Below are 19,089 nucleotides of genomic sequence, written 5' to 3' on the forward strand. Positions count from 1 at the left end.
AGAAAGCAATGAATACTTTTTAATCCTTGCCTCCCTCTCCTTTAAGACACAGGCATCAGACCTAGAAAGCCTACGGGCTTTCAGCATAAAGAAAAGAGATCATAAGTACTGATTTAAAACTATTTTTGCATTGAGAGAGCATGGAAGAAGCAAAATGTGAATACATCCCCATTTATACAAGCTGTCGCTGACCTTCCCCTATTCACAATGTTATTATACTACAACTGTACAGGTTATCTGTAGAAGTATCACGTATCTCAAACTACTGAATCATATACTTGCAAGACACACATGCTGGTTTTCACTAAACAGTTGAAACAAAACTGTGTGGCTTATGAAGAAAGACTCACTAGAAACTTTTCTCATATTGCAAGTGATTTAATATACTCCTTTTTCATGGCAGAACTTACCACAGAGTAAAACGTAATACCGGTATCTTCCTTCAAGACACTAACAGCATGTAAATATTTAAACAGTTCATTTCTTAAACCAGCATGAGACAGCCAAAAGGAAAGACAAACAAGCATAGGTGGTTTTGTGTGGTTTGTTGTTGTGTGTGGTTTTTTTAAAGTAAAACTTTCAGTTAACAAATTATTAAGTATAAGCTAGAAAATGTAGAAATTTCAGAAGACAACAAAAAGCTCTAATGATTCCAGAAGCCGCAGTTAAGCATTCATTAGCAAATAAAATACTGTAATGACCCTGCAGTACTGAAAGCTGTATATACAATGGCACAAAATCAGAACAAGTGAATACACAGGCATACATACAAATAACTTTTAACGGAAATTTGCAACCCAGTGTTAAAGTTATCTGTACATGGTAGTAATCATGACACCTTCAACAATTTTTCCCCCCACAAAGTTCATATCTTTGTCAGCCCCTGAATACCAGTTTCTGCTTATTTAAAGCCAGCTTTCAGATTTCTAGTCTTTACTGAGCAACTACTTTTAAAAATACCACTTCTCTTGAAAACTCTGCAGCTACTTCTAATCAAGGCTACTTACCAACGTAAGATGTCGAACTGGATCACAATTCATACAAAATACCCAGACAATACTTCAAATCGTTGTGTGCAATTCTCCATATTTAAACTCATCCATAGATTCTATATATAGTAAATACAGGAGTGAATATATGCATACCCATACCTTCTGTAGTTGGAAGTAAGTCTTTTCCTTTGCTCTTTGTTTCTGTCAGTTTCTCTGTTCTTAGCAATACTTCTGCAAAGCTTTCCAAAGAATTGTTCTGGTATGTTCCATAGCTGATTTCAGACTAGAAGTAAAATAAGATAATTGACACATGCGCATTACACCCTGCAGTTGTATTTAGCGCACCTGCATCAGATGCAATTATCTACCTTTGTTCCCGCATTTACTTTCCTTTCTGTTTAATTCTAGATTTTTTCCTACTATTGCACAAAATCTCAAGTCACACGAATAATCCAAAAAACATATTATTACTTAATTGCAAGATCTCAACAAAAAACTAACACTTCAGAATTCTGTAACAGAAACTTACTTCTGCAACATATGGATCAGCAATCAGAGACTCATAAAATGGATGACAGCCTTGTTTTTCCACAGTGGCATTTTCTCCAGGCCCACTTTTTAATACATCTCCAAATTCTTGGCCCTGGGAAAAGTAAGTATAGTTGAGCCTTGTCATAAAAAAAAAAAAAACAAACCACCTCATTAAAAAGTCTGTAACTGCTGTTCAGAAGGGAAGCAACTGTAAATGAAAATGTCATTGAATTCAGTGGGGAGAAAGATAGGAGTCATTTTATATAAACCAATGCTGAATGAGGTCCAGTATTCTTCAAAAAAAGAAAGAGAATCATGCTCAAAAGTAGTATCAGAGAAACTAGTATCATAAACGTTATAGAAAATCCACTCAAGTAGAAAAGGTAGAAAAGAGAAACTGAAAAGGAACAGCTTTAAGTATAAAATGACAGTATTTAAAGAGTGGACTTCACTGTGCTTTCTTCGCCAAAGTTCTGAAGTTCTGCCAAATTTCAACCATGCTTTCTCACACTATGCTAAAAAAGCAGGAGAAAACAGACCAGAAAAAAAGAAAAGGAAACAGCTTTAGACCCCTTCTTTCATTGGGATTTGCTTGCAAACAATCCCGTGATGTCTCTAGTTCATTTATCGATTTGAGGTCTTCAGTTATCAGATACCTATAAAGAAGCCCAACTTTTATACTAATGCATCAGTAAATGTGTAAACATCTGCAGACACATCAGCAATCCCTTACATGTAATGGTCGAAGATAAGTTAATGATCTCTTCCACCACTGTCCATCACTGACAGCATGCAGCATGGCTTTTGTAGTCATAGTTGTGTTAGACAACACCTTCATGGTTTTTGATGTCGTCCAGTACAACAAATCAGCAGACTGGCTAGAGGAGGCATCGGTTTCATCCTGTGAGCATATCCAACACACAATGGCAAGTGTTAGACTCATGCTTTAATTAGGCTAATGACCTAAAGCCAAATGCATTAGAGATCAGGCACACTATGTTAATAACATTTTAATGATCATTAATTTAAGCAACAGCTGTCGTAAAAACAAACAAAAGGCAAGTTAAAAGTGATTTAGAAGTTTCAATCTGAAGTGAGTAACATGATCAGTAGAAGATTTTGCCCCTTATTCAACTATAATCTTTTGTTTCCACAGACACCAGCTGTTCTTAATTCCAAAGTTTATAATGGCAATGTTCTACATAATTGTTGAATGCTTCTGTTAAAATAATGATCTCTCTACAAATGAGGAGATTGAGCATGCTAAAATTAATCTTCAATAATTCAAGAAAGCTGATAGTAGAGACAATCTTGTATTTGTACAGAGGTAGCATTAATTAAGTTGAATTTTCAGTGGGGGAAATGGTGAAGAGATGTAAACATTCATCTCCATATCAAGTGAGAAAGTATCATCGAGATTTGAAATTCTGCAGTCGGCACTTACAAGGTACCAAATAAAACAAACCTAAAAGATTGCAAAAAAAGAATCGAGACCCCAGCCTATTCTCGATCCCAAACTGCTTCTGCAATATGTGCACGTATACCTCTACACATTATCCTGAAAAACATCTTCACTCAGTCTCAGTAAACTCACACGTAAGTTAATTCTTAAGAGTAGAAGACATGTTCCACAAACGGAGCTTTCTGTACCAGCTCTTCCTCGTCTAAAGCATTTCAGTAATACCCAGAACATCCATTTTGGCTGATCTGTGCTATTCCTGTCCTGAAAGGTTTCTGTTAATTGCATGCTTTACAAAGCTTACACATTAGACATAAATATATAATTAGCGTATGTGGTGGTGCATTCCTTCCCCCTCCTCTCCTCTGTCATCTCAGAAATTCCAGCTAGGCCTTGGCCTTTGTGTAGTGAGTTGGGCTGTTAAGTGTCCCTTGACCGTACCAGGAATTCTTGCATAGCTAAGGTAGGGAACAGCACTGACCATACCAGGCGCTCCTGTTACCTGACCAAGGCAACAAGAGCCGTAATAACAGAATAATCAGTCATTCTCTGACAGCCCTGGAACATTCCTTATCTGGATCATAGCCCAAGCGGAACAACACCACGGCTACCGAAATTCCATCATTTTGCTAATGACTAAAGCCAATCATCTTGCGAACCTATAAACAGCAGTCCCAAGTGAGGCTTTTGAGCTCTCCTGGACCACAATGGGCTGCAACCAGCATCTCCCTCTCAAGTGGGGTGCCTCTCAAGAATTCACAAACTCTCTAGTTAGCGAAATTTGGAGGACCACCGCCAAAAGCTGGCAACGGGGCCTGGGCTGAAACCCTCTCCTCCTCGAGGTTCAACCCTTGCCCGTTGAGAAATGCTGAGACATTTGAAGTGAATATTTTCACGGAACTTGAGGGGAATTTTTAACAGGTACCTTTGTACATATATCTGTATTTTTGTGTCTGTGTACATGCGTGTGTAAATCATTCTGTAATCAAGCTACTGTTGTGATTGTAGTAAATTCTATTAACTCACTTTGCAAATCTTAAACTAAACCATGATTAAGTCTTGCTAAAATCTTGCGATCTATCTTAAACTGTAAATGAACCTTAGATCGCTGCTAAATACATATAATCCTTTAGATAAAACCCATTGACCAAGTCTGAGACTAAGACTGGACCTAGCCACACCTAGACTCCTCTCGGAGAAGGAGTTTAGAAAGCAAGGGGGTCTATTCTGAACCTCATGACTCAACAGAAGGGTTTTCCCTACTCTTTGTACTTCTGCCATTAGACATAAACCATTGTTCAAGTCTGGGACTAGGCGTGGACCCAGCCAGTCTTCTCTGAACCTCAAGATTCAATGGGAGGATTTCTTTGTTCCTTATATTCCTTTCCTTTAGACATGAACCATTGACCAAATCTGAGACTAAGTCTGGATTCAGCTGCACCTGAACTCCTCTTTGAGAGGTTTAGAAGCAAGGGGGTCCATTCTGAACCTCATGACACAACAGGAGGGTCTTCCCTACTCTTTACCCCTTTGTTTCTCTGGTCTGTCTGTCTAAATCATTCCAATTAGATGCTAATTCAATTTTTTTTTTATGTTTTAGTAAGTAATAGAGTGAACCTTGCCATCAAATTCTGTTAGGTCGCATTTTATAAACTTCTATTAAAATTGCTTTTGCCAATATCCTTGACCGTGATTCTTTAAGTGGCCTAAACCACTCATTTGCAACAGCATGCTAATGTAAACACACTGTCTTCAGCAATATAAAAATATAAATATTTTCCTCCATACACCAAATTTCAACAGCTTTATATCCAATGCTTCTCCCTAACAACTCTATTATTAATTTCCCCATACGCTGAAGTGTATTGAAATAAAAAAATTCTACCTGTATAACTTAATGTGAAGTACTAGTTTACAATTTACTAACTCATGACAAAATTTCAGACATCAGAGCAAAAGGATGCCAAGTTATGCTCAAGTGAATTATGTCCCACCATAACTCCAGTGACAAAACATGTTAGCTTATAATAATGCAGAATTTCACCATAGACTAATTTATTTTCAGTACCTTTTACTGTAGTATGCAGTAAACCACTGCCTCAAGCTGACCACTGAAGTAGCAGGTCCATCTTAAGTCCTTCTTTCCATTAAGGCTCCATAATTTTTTTCAGTCTTTTCGGAAATTATAGTCTGCATTTCACAGATGCACCACTAACGAACTGACTGGCTAAACCGGAAATTTCAGCTCTCACTTCACCAAATTAAGAAAGAGCATGTCAAGTACAACATGCCAGAATTTTTACTCCTCTGAAAAGTAAAAAGCAACAAAATCCTAGGTCTGGTGGCTTAGGGGGTGGGGGGGGGGGGGAGGAGAATTTCTTTTTTGTGTGTTTTTTAAATATACCACTCTTGGTACTTAGTACAGAAGTTTTTTTAATTTATTTTAGATGTTATATACAGAATAATAGTTTCTCTCTCCACCTCCACTTTCAAGTAGATGCTGCAGGACACCTAACTGATTGTTTATGGGGAAAAATAAAACAAAAAAAAACAAACAAAAAAATTTCCCCCATCCAAGTTCTCAACTGCATTTGAGCAAAACACATTTTTTAAAATAAACCTCCTTCAGCAGTGTGAAACCTAATGGGCTAACTTGTATGCTGCTGTGTATATAGCTCTATAGCTCTACCACTATCAGATAAACTATTGATTTTTTCTAAAAAGAATTTCAACTCTTAGCAAGTAATTACAGTCTTTTCTGCACAAATAAGAATTCTGTTTTCTTAAAAGCCATTCCTCTATGTACCCGGAACAGCAACACTATCAGGCTGTAACTTTTTGCTATCCTGAATCAATCTCTCATAAAAAAATTATTTCTTAAAGATTGTTGGAGATCCCTTTTTAAGAAGACAACTTTAACTGTATCCTTTAATTGTATCTTCAGGAGGAAGTTATAGTTTGGGGGTTTTGAGGGGTGTTTGGGGGAAATTATTTTCTTACATTATTTCTTCCTGATATATTTTGAAAAAGTAGGCACTCTGATTCAAAACAAAAAAAAAAAAACAACTTATTAATTCTAAATTAGCAGCTTAAAAATCTATATAATCTAAATTGGTGTAAGAAAGGTCAGCCAACAAATTCTGAATTATCAATATACTCTAAAATAATAGCTAAAATATTTATATATATATACACACATACACACACACACATATGCCCATACATACACATATATGTAATTCCAAACAGTCTAATGCAAGGAAAACACAGCTCCAGTTAATCTCAAAATGAAAAAATAAAATTAAAAAAACCCAATCACAACTATTTGAAACAGCAGCTGGAACATTATTTTTGCCCTGAGGTTCCAAAGATTCCAGGTGGAAGAGTTCCCAGTGCATGCCACAGAAATACAACATTCCCTAATCATTTCTAACCAGCAGTGATAAAAATGCATGACATACCAATCTAATGTATGCAAATGTTTTAAAAGATCCTGTCTTTTCCCAGATCGTTTGGGAAAAATGCAAAAGCAAAGAAGATGCTAATGCTCTGCTAAATGGAAATTTTCTTTTCTTTAGGCAACATTTAAGAAAATCTTTCCTATAATTTGAAGAAACTCTCATCTAGAAATTATGTCTGGTCTCCTATCAAAAAGTTCTTTTCAAGGAAACTTGAAGCTGTAAATTTCTCTGGTGCTGATATGCCACTTTACAGTAATTAAGTTTTCACATTCATATAAATAAAATCATTATCTTTTACATATAACAGACATAATGCATGTTTTAAGTATTACGCAGATTTAATATTAAACTCAGAGCTCATTTACAAGGCAATTGGTTATTGTTTCTACTGTTTCTACACAAAGCATCTTGTGACTAAGCGTTGTATTTTAATCTAATACTGTTAGAAATAATATTCTGAAATGCTTTTCATGAATCAAGACCTTAATTTTCTCACTGAGATATTTCGTTTCAGAAGCACAAGATTAGTTGTTGAGGCATCTGTAGCATACAACAAAGAGAAAAAAGGGTGGAGATTGGGGAAACTTAACATTTGGCTTAAAAATAATCTGCTATGTTAGAATCATTGTAGCTACCAGAGGATAATTTCTCCAACGGATCGCATGAGTTCATTCAACAGTGACAAGTGGCACTAAGATAATAAAGTACATTCTTATGTGAATGTGTTAGCTCCTACAGATGCATGTAATTATTCTTTATCATAGCTATCAGGAATTTCCTTCAGAGTAGGAACCACCAAAAACTTGGAGAAAAGTTATACTGAAGTCAATATGACAGCAATGTTAAATGACACATTTCTATGCAATCTGTGAAGATATGTAGCCAGCTGCTATCAAGGTTTCTGCAAGTTTCATGGTGAAAAAAGTTTCAGAGGAAAAACTTAAAATAACAAAAATGAAATGAATTTAAGACATTTCTAGAAAGGAGTTCATCAAGAGAAGAACAACTGACAAGTATGACCAGCTGGTGATGTAGGTTGGTATAATGAAAAAAAATGGTAGTGGCAACTAATGATTCAATACTAGATAAAGGTTAGAAGAGATAGAAGGAAGTCACTAAATCTTTGAAAGGAAAAATTGGTGTACTTACAGAAGGGTCTTTTTAATGCAACAGAGAAAGGGATGCCCGAACACATGAATGCTAGAAGAAGCTTAGTCAAGTCAAGATACGGAAATTACATTTAGAGCACCAATTTGAAAAGGTATCAGTAAGTGAGAAAGAATAACATTTGTCACCTCCTTGAGAAAAGGATGCTGTAAGTTAATCAGGACTTAAGTGAAAAAGAAAGGACTAAAAAACAGGAAAAAAAAAATCTTATCGTTTGATTCTTCTTTGAAGAAACTGAAATTCTGGGCAAGACAATGAAGGTGAAGCATGAGGAATTAGCTGAAGTGGAACGATGGGGATTGCAGTTATGGGATTCAGTTAAGTCAGAGAAACTGAGTTATTGAATATATTGCTTTTCTAACATTTCAGATGTCTGTAACAAAGGAAGGGTTATACAGTGACTAAACTCTTGGCTATATTTCCTCCTGTGTCATTGCAAGAAATGAAAGAAGCTATAAATCCCTATTAAGTCAACTGGGAGAGAAGAAAAAGACAGAATTAGCAAATATACAGAACTCATTTCACAGTCTAACAGTCTGAAATACAACATGCCAAGAAGCTGTATTAAAACAGAAAGAAAAAAAACTCAATGCAGCAACATACAAACTTGCCAGGTCAACTGTCTGCCCACTTCCAATTCTAAAAAAACAATCACAACTAAGGGGAAAAAAAAATGAAAGATATATTGGAAAAAAGAAGAGTGGATAATTTTCTGAATGCAAATTCCCCAGCATAATGAAAATCGCTTCAGATATCCAAACTGAATTGATAATGAAGTTAATTAGTGAGTTTACTCAACTCTGATAAACCCTTGAATAAGTTTCTAAATAATTAATATGCACATATAATTGTTCGGTCACAACATAGTCAATAGTACTACAGCATATGAAAGAGGATCCCTGACAAATTTGTTACATACATAAAAATATTGTAAACATACGGATCCATACCCACATCAGAAGGTTCCACAATTTTATTAACATCTAGTTAATAATCTTCCTCTCAGAGAGATTCATTTACCGATTTCCAGAAAATAAAAAGCATTCATGCCAGTGAGCAGACCTGTTCTTCATATCAATGATTCTAGCAGATACATAGTGTTTAGCACTCTTCCTCTGAGTATTATTTTCAGTGCTATTTTACTTTCCTGCCCATTTGTTTTATATATATGCAAATATGTATATGTATGTTTACATATGCATATGTGTATACAAAGTATGCATGTATGCCTATGCATATATAAAAAACATACACAAAATATAGACATTATCTCTTCCCATTCTAATAACATGAAGGAGAGGTGTGGTTTAAGCCACATGGTGTTAAATATATCAAAGGCAAAGACTAGTGTGTTCCATCTACAGCTGTGATTGGTAAAAATTCCCCAAGGGTATAATAACATTAAGGAGGCTGCAACTCAGTTGCTTTTTGAGAAAAGCCAGACAATGCAACATGAACTACCTTTTTTCTTTCTTTCTCTATTCTTTCTTGCATTTCTTTAAGGTTTTTGCCCTCCCCACCCCACCACGATCTGTTTAACATCTACAGAAAAACTTAATTAAACAGAAAACAGAGAAAAAAATAAATTAAATGTAGAATTTTCCATTCTGAAGAGGAATGAAAAAGACATTCCTTTATTTCATAAACAGGTAGTTATTCTTCTTTCAAGAAAGAAATGTACTTGCAAATGTACATGTACAAACTTAAATTTGTTAAAATAATAAACATGAAAAGTAGAAACTAGACTTTTTTCTTGCTGCCCTGCCTCTATTTCCCACAAAACACTCAATGTTCCTTCTGATCCGACACATAAAAATAATTTCACATGCAATATATGAAAGTTACAAAATGGCAAAAAAGCCATAAACTTCAGGATACACAGAACAAAGGGGAAAAATAAGTTTAATTGAAGACATTTGTTGACTAAATATGTAACTTAGGTTTATTTTTTTCAAATGTTTTGCTTTGCAATTGGGACAGATCAAAAAAATCAAACCAACATTAATGTATATTATTGTGTTAAATTTTGTTGTACTTTCTTCTTCTCCTGCCTCTGGGTTTATATTTTTTCCTATGGTGCTAAGACTGTGTAGGAAGAAGCAACAACAAAAAAAAAAAAAAAATCAGAACAGACTAAATATTAGTATGTAAGCAAAACCTTGAACTTAAAACAATCCGAGAACAGAAATTAGGAGATGTCTTTAATGTTGTACATTTTCTCTAGTAAACAGGTAGACGTTGCTAAAAACTCAAATTCAGCTCTTCAGCATAATGCAGAACAAAATCAACATTACTTTAAAAGCTCTCTTTAAAGCTTACCTCTGTATCCTTAGGGATCAATGAAGAAGGTCCTGATATGTTTACATTCTCACCTCCTTCTGAAGGAAGAAACTGGTAATTCACAGCCTGATAAAGAATCTATAAACACAAAATAAACATAATCTCTTACCAGTCAAATAATCAAATATAAATATTGTGACTGATGTCATAGGAAACCTAAGAAATTCTGATGTAAAAGCTTCCATGACAGAAAAACAAGGGGGCAGGGGAAGACGAGGAGAACACCACATCGGTATCTTTGACACCCTCTCACTATTGTAGACCCTAGACAAAATGACCTTCCCTTCTCTGTGATTTTTGTGCAACATTTTTCACACAATGTAAGATTTTTATTTTTTTAAACTATATGCACCCTGCTGTACTATGTAGACTAAAGAACTTCCATGAAAAACATCCATTATCTGAACCGTGTCTCTGAGGTGCTAGGCAACTCCGAAGAGGCAAGTGTTACACAAGATAATAGCTTTGTGAGCAGAATTTCCAGAGACCATAGAACTGATGAAGGTCTGCAAAGAACACTTAGAGCTGTTTAATATCATCTGGTCAGCATGACCTTCTGATAAAGATTTTTTGCATATATCTATCTATCTACATACATAGATAGAGTGCTTGGACAGAACATGTAGGACCATTAATGAACAGAGCTGAAAAGCTTATGCTTAGTTTATGGAGAAAGTAATTGCAGAAGAAACTGATTAAACGTGCTTTGACAGAAATCATGACTTGGGTTTGGCTTTCTGGGGCAAATATCAAATTAATCATCACTGCACTTTTGCTACAAATGATATTGCACTAACAAAGAAACCTGACCAACAAATTCAGTCTCAAGTTTTTTGAATGGAGAAGACAGAGAATCATTTCCCTTTGAGAAGTGGGATGCAAGAGGGTAATAACCAGTGGCTGAGCAGCTGCACTGCACTACAACTCACACGACATGAAGCCTTTAGAAGGAAGAAGACGGTGATATAGAGGCAGTGAACAAGTCTAACAAATTCTGGCTTACGCAGTGCCAGAAGTTTGTTTGACTTCAAGTTCTAATTCCAGGTATAGGCACATACGAGGGGAAACAAGTTTGTATTTCTATACTCTACAGGTATCAATTCTGCAAAGATTCCACTTGCGTTTAAGCTTGTAACTGTACCTACCTCTCTCAAATTTGAGTGCTTTCATGACAAAAAAAAAAAAGTAAATAGCTTGCAGGAGCTAGACTGTATTTCAAACCCTTTGTAGCATTTTATTCTGATGTTATCCTATTACTGAAACAGCAGAGACAGCCTTCATATGTTGCCTGTGTTTCTCATACACATTGCTATACAAGCAATTTTGTAAAGAAAAAGGCTACGCACTTGCAGCTGCCTTAATTAGGCTGCATATGTACTGTAGCTCTTGCTCCCTTCTCCCCCATTCTTCAGACAGAATGCAAGCCCTCTAAGATGTTTTTATTACACAAAGATAAATCTATGAACATTGTGAACTCTTAGACAACTAAGACAAATATGAACTCTTAAAGGCCAAGCCACAATTAAACTGAACAGAAATTTAACACTTTGACAACCTAAGTTACTGCACTGCAGTTACAAATAAAACTTTTCAAAAGCTTTGCTATGTCGTCTTGCCATAACTTGTATTTAAATGCCACAAGTACGTCTTCTTACATATGTAATATGATCAGCTGAACACCTAAGATCTGATTCTAGTAAGAAGTCAGTCATTACAGAGTTAATAAAGACTGCACACATATAAAGCCTGTTGTAGCTGTTAAAACCATTGCATGGTTGAAACCAGTGAGATAAGAATTTCATTGCCTATTGGGCAGAGATCATAAAAATGTAAGAATAAACATTTAATAGATATTTATGTGGGCATTTAATGAAGTTGCATTACAAGGTGTAAACAGGTGTCAACCAGGAAAACATTGAAAAAAATTATTTAACTGCGTTTGCAAATAAAATGTTTAAATCAGGCAATAAATGAAGAAATTAAAAGTACCAAAGATTGAGAATACAATTGCACTTCCACTTGAGAAGTCAACTCACCATATAAAAATGCTTATAAAGAGATCTCATTTGTTGAAATATTAACAGTGAAAGTAGAAAAATGCAGTAGAACAAATAGAAACTTGTTGGGGGGTAGAACTTAAAGGAACAAACTTAAAAATGAGCACAAGTTCATTTGGTAAGCCTTGAACTTGCATGAAAGAAGATTCAGAAACACCTACCTGGGTTTGCAACAAACTGCTCACTCCCAGCAACGCCTCTATGGCACCTGGGGGACAGTGTGTCAGAGCAAAAGCCATGAGTTCCTGACGCATACCCAAATCATGGTAGCCTTCTGATTGCCCAAGCTGACTGCATACTTCCCAGCTTTTAGAATAACCTACAAGGGAACACAAAACATACTTCTGAGGTTGGTAAGCTTCACAAGTGATAGGAGGATGCTGCATAATTCTTACTGAATGAGATAAGGGAGGGCACATGGCATTCCTGCCAACACCTAACATCCCCTGAGAAAGGAACCATAAAGACTCCATAAAACAGAGATGTGACTCAACTTTAGATTGACCAAATGCATAGAAAATTCATTATTATGATATTGTAGATATCAGTAAAATAGGCATCTGTAAGCCTACACACTGTATTTTACATACTGCAATAAGAAAATCGTAATTTACTTTAGAGCATGATATTAAACACCTTACTGGGGTGGCTGCAAAAAGAAAACCCCCAAAAAAAACCCCCATCACTTTATATAGTTAAAAGAACCTCAATTCATCTCAGATTTTCCCCCTCAATCTCAAGGCAGAAAAAAGAGCCAAAGAAACAAATCCCATCTTCCTTAGTATCTTAACACATATGTGTCAACTACCTGCACTCATACCCTCACAGATACAAATTACATAAATACCACAAATATTTTGAGAGTTTTGATAGAAAGGTAGACATCTAAAAGACCTGCACATTCCTACTAGCTGCAGTCATGTATTTTTACCTGTTTGAAAGGAGTACAGTGTAGAAAGAATGAGAAATTGTGGTTCCCAGAGGCACACAGAAAAGCTCCCTAAGGTTACATGCCTAACAGTTCGATAACTATCTTTTCACATACAGCATTTGCTATGTACATCTCCATTCCACGTATTTGTGCATTACATATGGTAAAAACATTTCCATGTTTTTGTCTTGCAAAAGAAATATCACAAACAGCTAAGATCCGCTCTTCCTGCATTAGGAGGAGATTACAGGACTCTGGCTGTCACCTGGTCTCATCAGCTCCTATATATCACACGCAACTTTTGTCAGAAAGCCAAGAAATTAAGTTTGGAGATATTCAAATGGACCTGGCAAATGTCTCTCCAAAAGCATAGGTCCAGTTTAAAAATCCCTGAACTGTCTTTTATAATGTGCACACAACTAAGTAAGAAACAAAATTCAGCACTTATTACTATAGCCTATAATATTGTTTTCAGATTGTAAACTAAATACAAGACCCCTACCCAGCTGGCTAACAAAATTTTATTTCTTTTCATTATTTCCAGAGATGAACAAGTGGGATAGCAATTGCAGAGAAAAATTTTACACTATGTGAAAAAACTTTTGCAAACTGCAACACATCTTAAGAAAGATACTGAAATATGTTTCCATAAAGAATTTTACAGAGAAGAAACATGACTATGTAGAAATGATAATGAATGTGTGTGGACCAACATATATGTTTAATCTCAACAGTGCTACACATGAACATCCATTAACAAAAACATAATACCAAAATATAGTAAATGGGTTTTAAATAACACAACAAATTAAATTTTTTTCCTTTGCTTTCTTACAAGAAAAAAATGTACTGAGGACACAATTAAAAATGGAATCCCTAATGGGATATATTTTGAGCTTCTGACGCAAAAATAAAGGATTATCTGAATGACAGTACACATCAGTTTAGAGATCTCAGTGAACTAAACTGATTTAGAAAAAGACCAACATTGCTCCAGAAGTCACTGTGGCTTAAGTATTTTTAAGTTCCACGACTATGTGGAGTTCCTCCTCCATGACAACAGGATTTGTCATATTTCATACCTGCCTTCTACATTTGACATGCTGATGTCAGTTGACATCCATAAACAAAACGTAACTGACTTCTGAATGAAATGGACCAATCTGAAGTACCATACTTCACAGTAAGCCGAGAGTCGGAACTCTGATTTCCACTATCATCACCCCATGCCACCCCCATTTATTTACTTCACCTGTGGCCATGAGTTCCTGGCAATGCATACTAGCTGCTTTGTAGTCCCGGAAACTGAGAGCTTGTTCCACTAAAAGTATTAGAACTTGACCTTTTCTCTCCATCTGATCATCTCCTGTAAGAAAAATTCAACATTTTTGTTAGTTAATTGGAATTAATGGTCGGTTTAAGCTTGCTACTTTATTTCTTAATAAAACTATATGCCACAACATGAAAAGCCTGTCTTGAAATTGAAGCAGAAATAAAATTATCTGCTTTTTCCTGAAGGGAACAAATAAAAAACAGTTATGTATGTGATTCTGTGATTTTAAAAAACATTGGCATCATAGCCAGCTAAAAAAAAAAACCTAGACAGCATGTTATGTCTAGGTTAAAAAAAAAAAAGCGTTTAGATCAAAACTTATGTTTAAGGTAAGTGACATCTAAATCAAAATTCTGACATCGCAAAGAACTTATGTGAACTGTAATAGAAGAATTTTGAAATTTTTAATTGTTTTGTTACAGTATACAAAGCCCCAGTTTAAACTCCCACTTCATGGAGCCAAATAATTCATGAGATGTGGAAGACACAGGTATTTAAAAATCCTTACTCTCATAAACTGAGCAAGTAGAATGGAAACTATTTTTTCACACCATACACGAATCTTGGTCACCAGACCTTCTGGACAATGCCTCTTCCCCCAGTTATGAATCAAAAGTAACACTTGAGATACTGCTGATCTCATGAAAGTTATTTACTTTACTGACACCAGTTGGTCCAGTCTTGGGCTCAAAATAGTATGTATGTCCCTGCAATATACGAGAGGTGACTAAACATACACAGGAAAAATAATCTAAATTAAAATGAATAGTGTGAGGAAAGAAGAATGGCAAGAAAGAACAAATGAATAGGATGGCAAGAAGGTAATAAAAATTAGTGGATTTTTTTTCAGTACAAGCTTCTTGCTCATGTTTCTCCCCTATTATTAAAAGCGTTTTTATGCAGTCACTGCTGTAACAGTCATTTGAAAAGGGCACTGGTTTATGAAATTGTATTACTACAACTTGTGAAATGCAAATATTTCAGAAGGTTAAACAGATCCAGTTCCAAAAACCATTTAAAGAGTACATGTTCTTAAATTGCAAAGCTGTTATTTTTAACTCTACCTTGCAAGTCCATCAACGCAGGCAAAGCAAATTTCTTTTTAAAGCTTTGTCAAAAGAAAAAATGTAGCAGTTGCACTAGAATAACATTCAGGGAAGTGAAGTTACCCTAATTATTGAACTCAATCAAGATTCCCCTAATCCCAGCATATCATTACTAACTCAGCTGGGAGAACAGGTTGGCTTCCCATCATTTTACCTTTTGGCCTCTTGCTCTATATACTGCCAACACACGATGTTGCAAATTAATCACATCCAAGGCTCTTCTGTTGCAAAATTTTGCCCTCTGGAACCTGGGAACTTCTCATCCGGGCAAAAGCAATTACAGATGACAAAGAAGTGCTTCTATCTACACATGCTAAATGTGAACTGTCATTTCTATAAGCAAGAGATCCATACTTGCCACTCACCTTCCAATGCTCACTTCACCCTGACAGTTTTACTGCTTACAGAGAGATTTGATTAAGTAGCAGACACAAATAACAGCAAAGAGAAATAATCAAACTATTGTCCCTCAGATTTCAACTAGACAAAATAATCACTGCTATTTATTACTACTTAAAAATCAGTGTGATGGGAAGGAAGAGAGGAGGAACACTTGGAGCAAGGAACAGTTTTCTTAACTGTGCTTGAGCAGTCATATGCTGACAAGTCCCCTATCCCCAATGTTTTAGGTAATTAGTTTTGATGCAGTAGGATACATCTCTGCATGTTTTACAACAGTGCAAGCATAAAACATAAGGATCGTTTTCCTTCCAATCCATGGCTATACTTGTTCATCTTATCTCCCCTGTTCACTCATTTAAACTTCCATTATCTTGACACACGCTGTTATGCCACCGAACAACCATTGGCTCCGACATGACTAGTGAATCCCCTGCAATGCACAGTCTGAGCCCTTTTTCACGCGGCTTTCATTACCTCAACAGTGCAGTCACTTAAAATACAACCCGCTACAGATTAGCAGCACAGTCTTGTTCTTCTACTCAAACATGAAAAAAATTCACTGCTTCAGCTTTGTGACGCCTCATTTAAAGGCATTTTTAATAATAAAGTCCTATAGAAGTGGAAGTTTTGAATTCTAAATTGTTCCCCTTGCCATTCTGACAGACATCCAAGATTTAAAACCAAGAAAGGTTCAATGAGAAAAAACATTGAAATGGTGACCTTACTATGTTATATAGTAATTCTGCATTAAACCTTAATGTTAATGTCTGACATCCAGACTCAAACAAATTAAGTTGTGAAACTGGAAAGGGTATCTTAGCTTTGATTTCCCTTTTATTATTTCTGAAAGTTTGTGCGTGTTCAGCTCCTTCAGACTATTGCCTCCTTACATCATAAGAAAAATAGATTCATATTCTAAGGGTTACTCCACTCAGTAAGTTTTAAGTCTCCAAAGTTCTTTCTGTATCCTCTTGTTAGGATGTTTAGCATTCAGATAGAAGTTGATACAAGCAGATATGGCATTATACCTGAATGGAGGCTGTAGCAAGTTGCGTGTCAGTCTCTTCTCCCAAGTAGCAAGTGACAGGACAAGAGGAAACTGCCTCAAGTTGCACCAGAGGAGGTTTAGATCAGATATTAGGAAAAATTTCTTCACTGAAAGGGTTTTCAAGCACTGGAACAGGCTGCCCAGGGAAGTGGTTGAGTCACCATCCCTGAAGATATTTAAAAGACCTGTAAACCTGGGGCTTAGGGACATGGTTTAGTGGTGGACTTGGCAGTGTTAACAGCTGGACTCAATCTTAAAGGTCTTTTTCAACCTAAATGACACTATTACAAATGATGAGAGGAAAAATATGGAAGCTCAGAAATAATAGAAAATCATTTTTTTCTTGAAAAATAAAGGATGTTCAAATACTTTTTTAAGATTTGGATCCAATTTGGGTCACACAAAGAAAAAAGCAAACTTATTGAAACACTTTGAGTAAGATGCATGCTGTGTTGGTGATTGGATGAAACAACATTATCCTGTGTGAAACCCTGTCATAAACACTTAAAAGTCAAATGGTACCAACATTGTATGTATACTCCAGAAATTCCATATCACCTACATTTAGGAAATCAGAAACCATCTGTATGGTTACTTCCACACGTGTTAAGCAAGAAAGTCAGTGCTGAGAAAGGTGGATTTCAAAAATAAGCTTTGACTTAGTAATGTGAGCCAAGCTTAAAGTTACTAGAATTAGCTTATGGATATTAAAATTAACTAAATTACAACAGAAAGTTGTGAGAAAAGAGAATAACGAACAGAAAACATTTCTAGAGAGCCTGACTCAAGAAATAAAAGGCAATGCTCACTAGATCTTTTTGATACGAAGTAGCAGTAGAGACTCTTTGCTGGGTAAGAAACTGGCTGAATGGCCGGGCCCAAAGGGTTGTGGTGAATGGAGTTAAATCCAGTTGGTGGCCGGTCACAAGTGGTGTTCCCCAGGGCTCGGTACTGGGACCAGTCTTGTTTAATATCTTTATCAATGATCTGGATGAGGGGATCGAGTGCACCCTCAGTAAGTTTGTGGATGACACCAAGTTGGGCGGGTGTGTTGATCTGCTCGAGGGTCGGAAGGCTCTGCAGAGGGATCTGGACAGGCTGGATCGATGGGCCGAGGCCAATTGTATGAGGTTCAACAAGGCCAAGTGCCGGGTCCTGCACTTGGGTCACAACAACCCCAGGCAACAATACAGGCTTGGGGAAGAGTGGCTGGAAAGCTGCCCCACAGAAAAGGACCTGGGGGTGTTGGTTGACAGCCGGCTGAAGATGAGCCAGCAGTGTGCCCAGGTGGCCAAGAAGGCCAATGGCATCCTGGCCTGTATCAGAAAGAGTGTGGCCAACAGGAGTAGGGAGGTGATCGTGCCCCTGTACTCGGCACTGGTGAGGCCGCACCTCAACTACTGTGTTCAGTTTTGGGCCCCTCACTACCAGAAGGACATTGAGGTGCTGGAGCGTGTCCAGAGAAGGGCGATGAAGCTGGTGAGGGGTCTGGAGCACAAGTCTGATGATGAGCAGCTGAGGGAACTGGGGTTGTTCAGTCTGGAGAAGAGGAGGCTGAGGGGAGACCTCATCGCTCTCTACAACTACCTGAAAGGGGGTTGCAGAGAGGTGGGTGTTGGTCTCTTCTCCCAAGTGACAAATGTTAGGATGAGAGAAAATGGCCTCAAATTGCACCAGGGGAGGTTTAGACTGGGTATTAGGAAAAACTTCTCCACTGAAAGAGTTGTCTGATACTGGAACAAGCTGTCCAGGGAGGTGGTTGAGTCACCATCCCTGGAGGTATTTAGAAGACCTGTAGACCTGGGGTTTAGGGACATGGTTTAGTGGTGGACTTCGCAGGGTTAGGTTTACAGTTGGACTTGATGATCTTAAAGGTCTTTTCCAACCTAAATGATTCTATGATTCTAAGATGCTCTTATAATTTCTGATACATAACCATTTTTTACTCTTTTTTTGCTCCTCTGTTTAGTAAGCAAATAATTACATTCTTTCACACCCTTTCTTAACCGAGAGTGTGGATTAAGTGAGCTTCGTGAGATGTAGAGCAGCTCCAGCTCCCTGAGCAGGTGCAGGTTTTCTGGCTGTCATGCTGAGCCCATTCTCCTTCAGTCACTTTGTCCATCTATGAAATTAAGATAACACTTCTATGCTTCCTTTACAGAGGTAGTGATATGAGGCTTAAGTAGAGTTTACCGTCATTAATCAAATACTTTAAAGAAATTAGGAAGCTAGCTGATATGTCATTATCTAACCAATATTTTA

At 36.7% G+C, this 19,089-nt stretch overlaps 1 protein-coding gene across 1 annotated transcript in view; it reads right to left on the reverse strand.

Moving 5' to 3' along the window:
* NBAS (NBAS subunit of NRZ tethering complex) overlaps positions 1–19,089 on the reverse strand; it is a 195,410-nt gene that overhangs the window by 101,794 nt on the left and 74,527 nt on the right. The window contains exons 33-38 of the mRNA XM_059835890.1: positions 14,191–14,304; positions 12,169–12,326; positions 9,930–10,028; positions 2,257–2,424; positions 1,522–1,635; positions 1,152–1,275 (exon numbers count right to left, since the gene is read on the reverse strand). Of these exons, the coding sequence (XP_059691873.1) occupies positions 1,152–1,275; positions 1,522–1,635; positions 2,257–2,424; positions 9,930–10,028; positions 12,169–12,326; positions 14,191–14,304 (777 nt within the window). The remainder of the gene's footprint in view (positions 1–1,151; positions 1,276–1,521; positions 1,636–2,256; positions 2,425–9,929; positions 10,029–12,168; positions 12,327–14,190; positions 14,305–19,089) is intronic.

The sequence above is a fragment of the Gavia stellata genome, chromosome 2 (genome assembly GCF_030936135.1).
Source record: "Gavia stellata isolate bGavSte3 chromosome 2, bGavSte3.hap2, whole genome shotgun sequence".
Taxonomy (NCBI): Eukaryota; Metazoa; Chordata; class Aves; order Gaviiformes; family Gaviidae; genus Gavia; species Gavia stellata.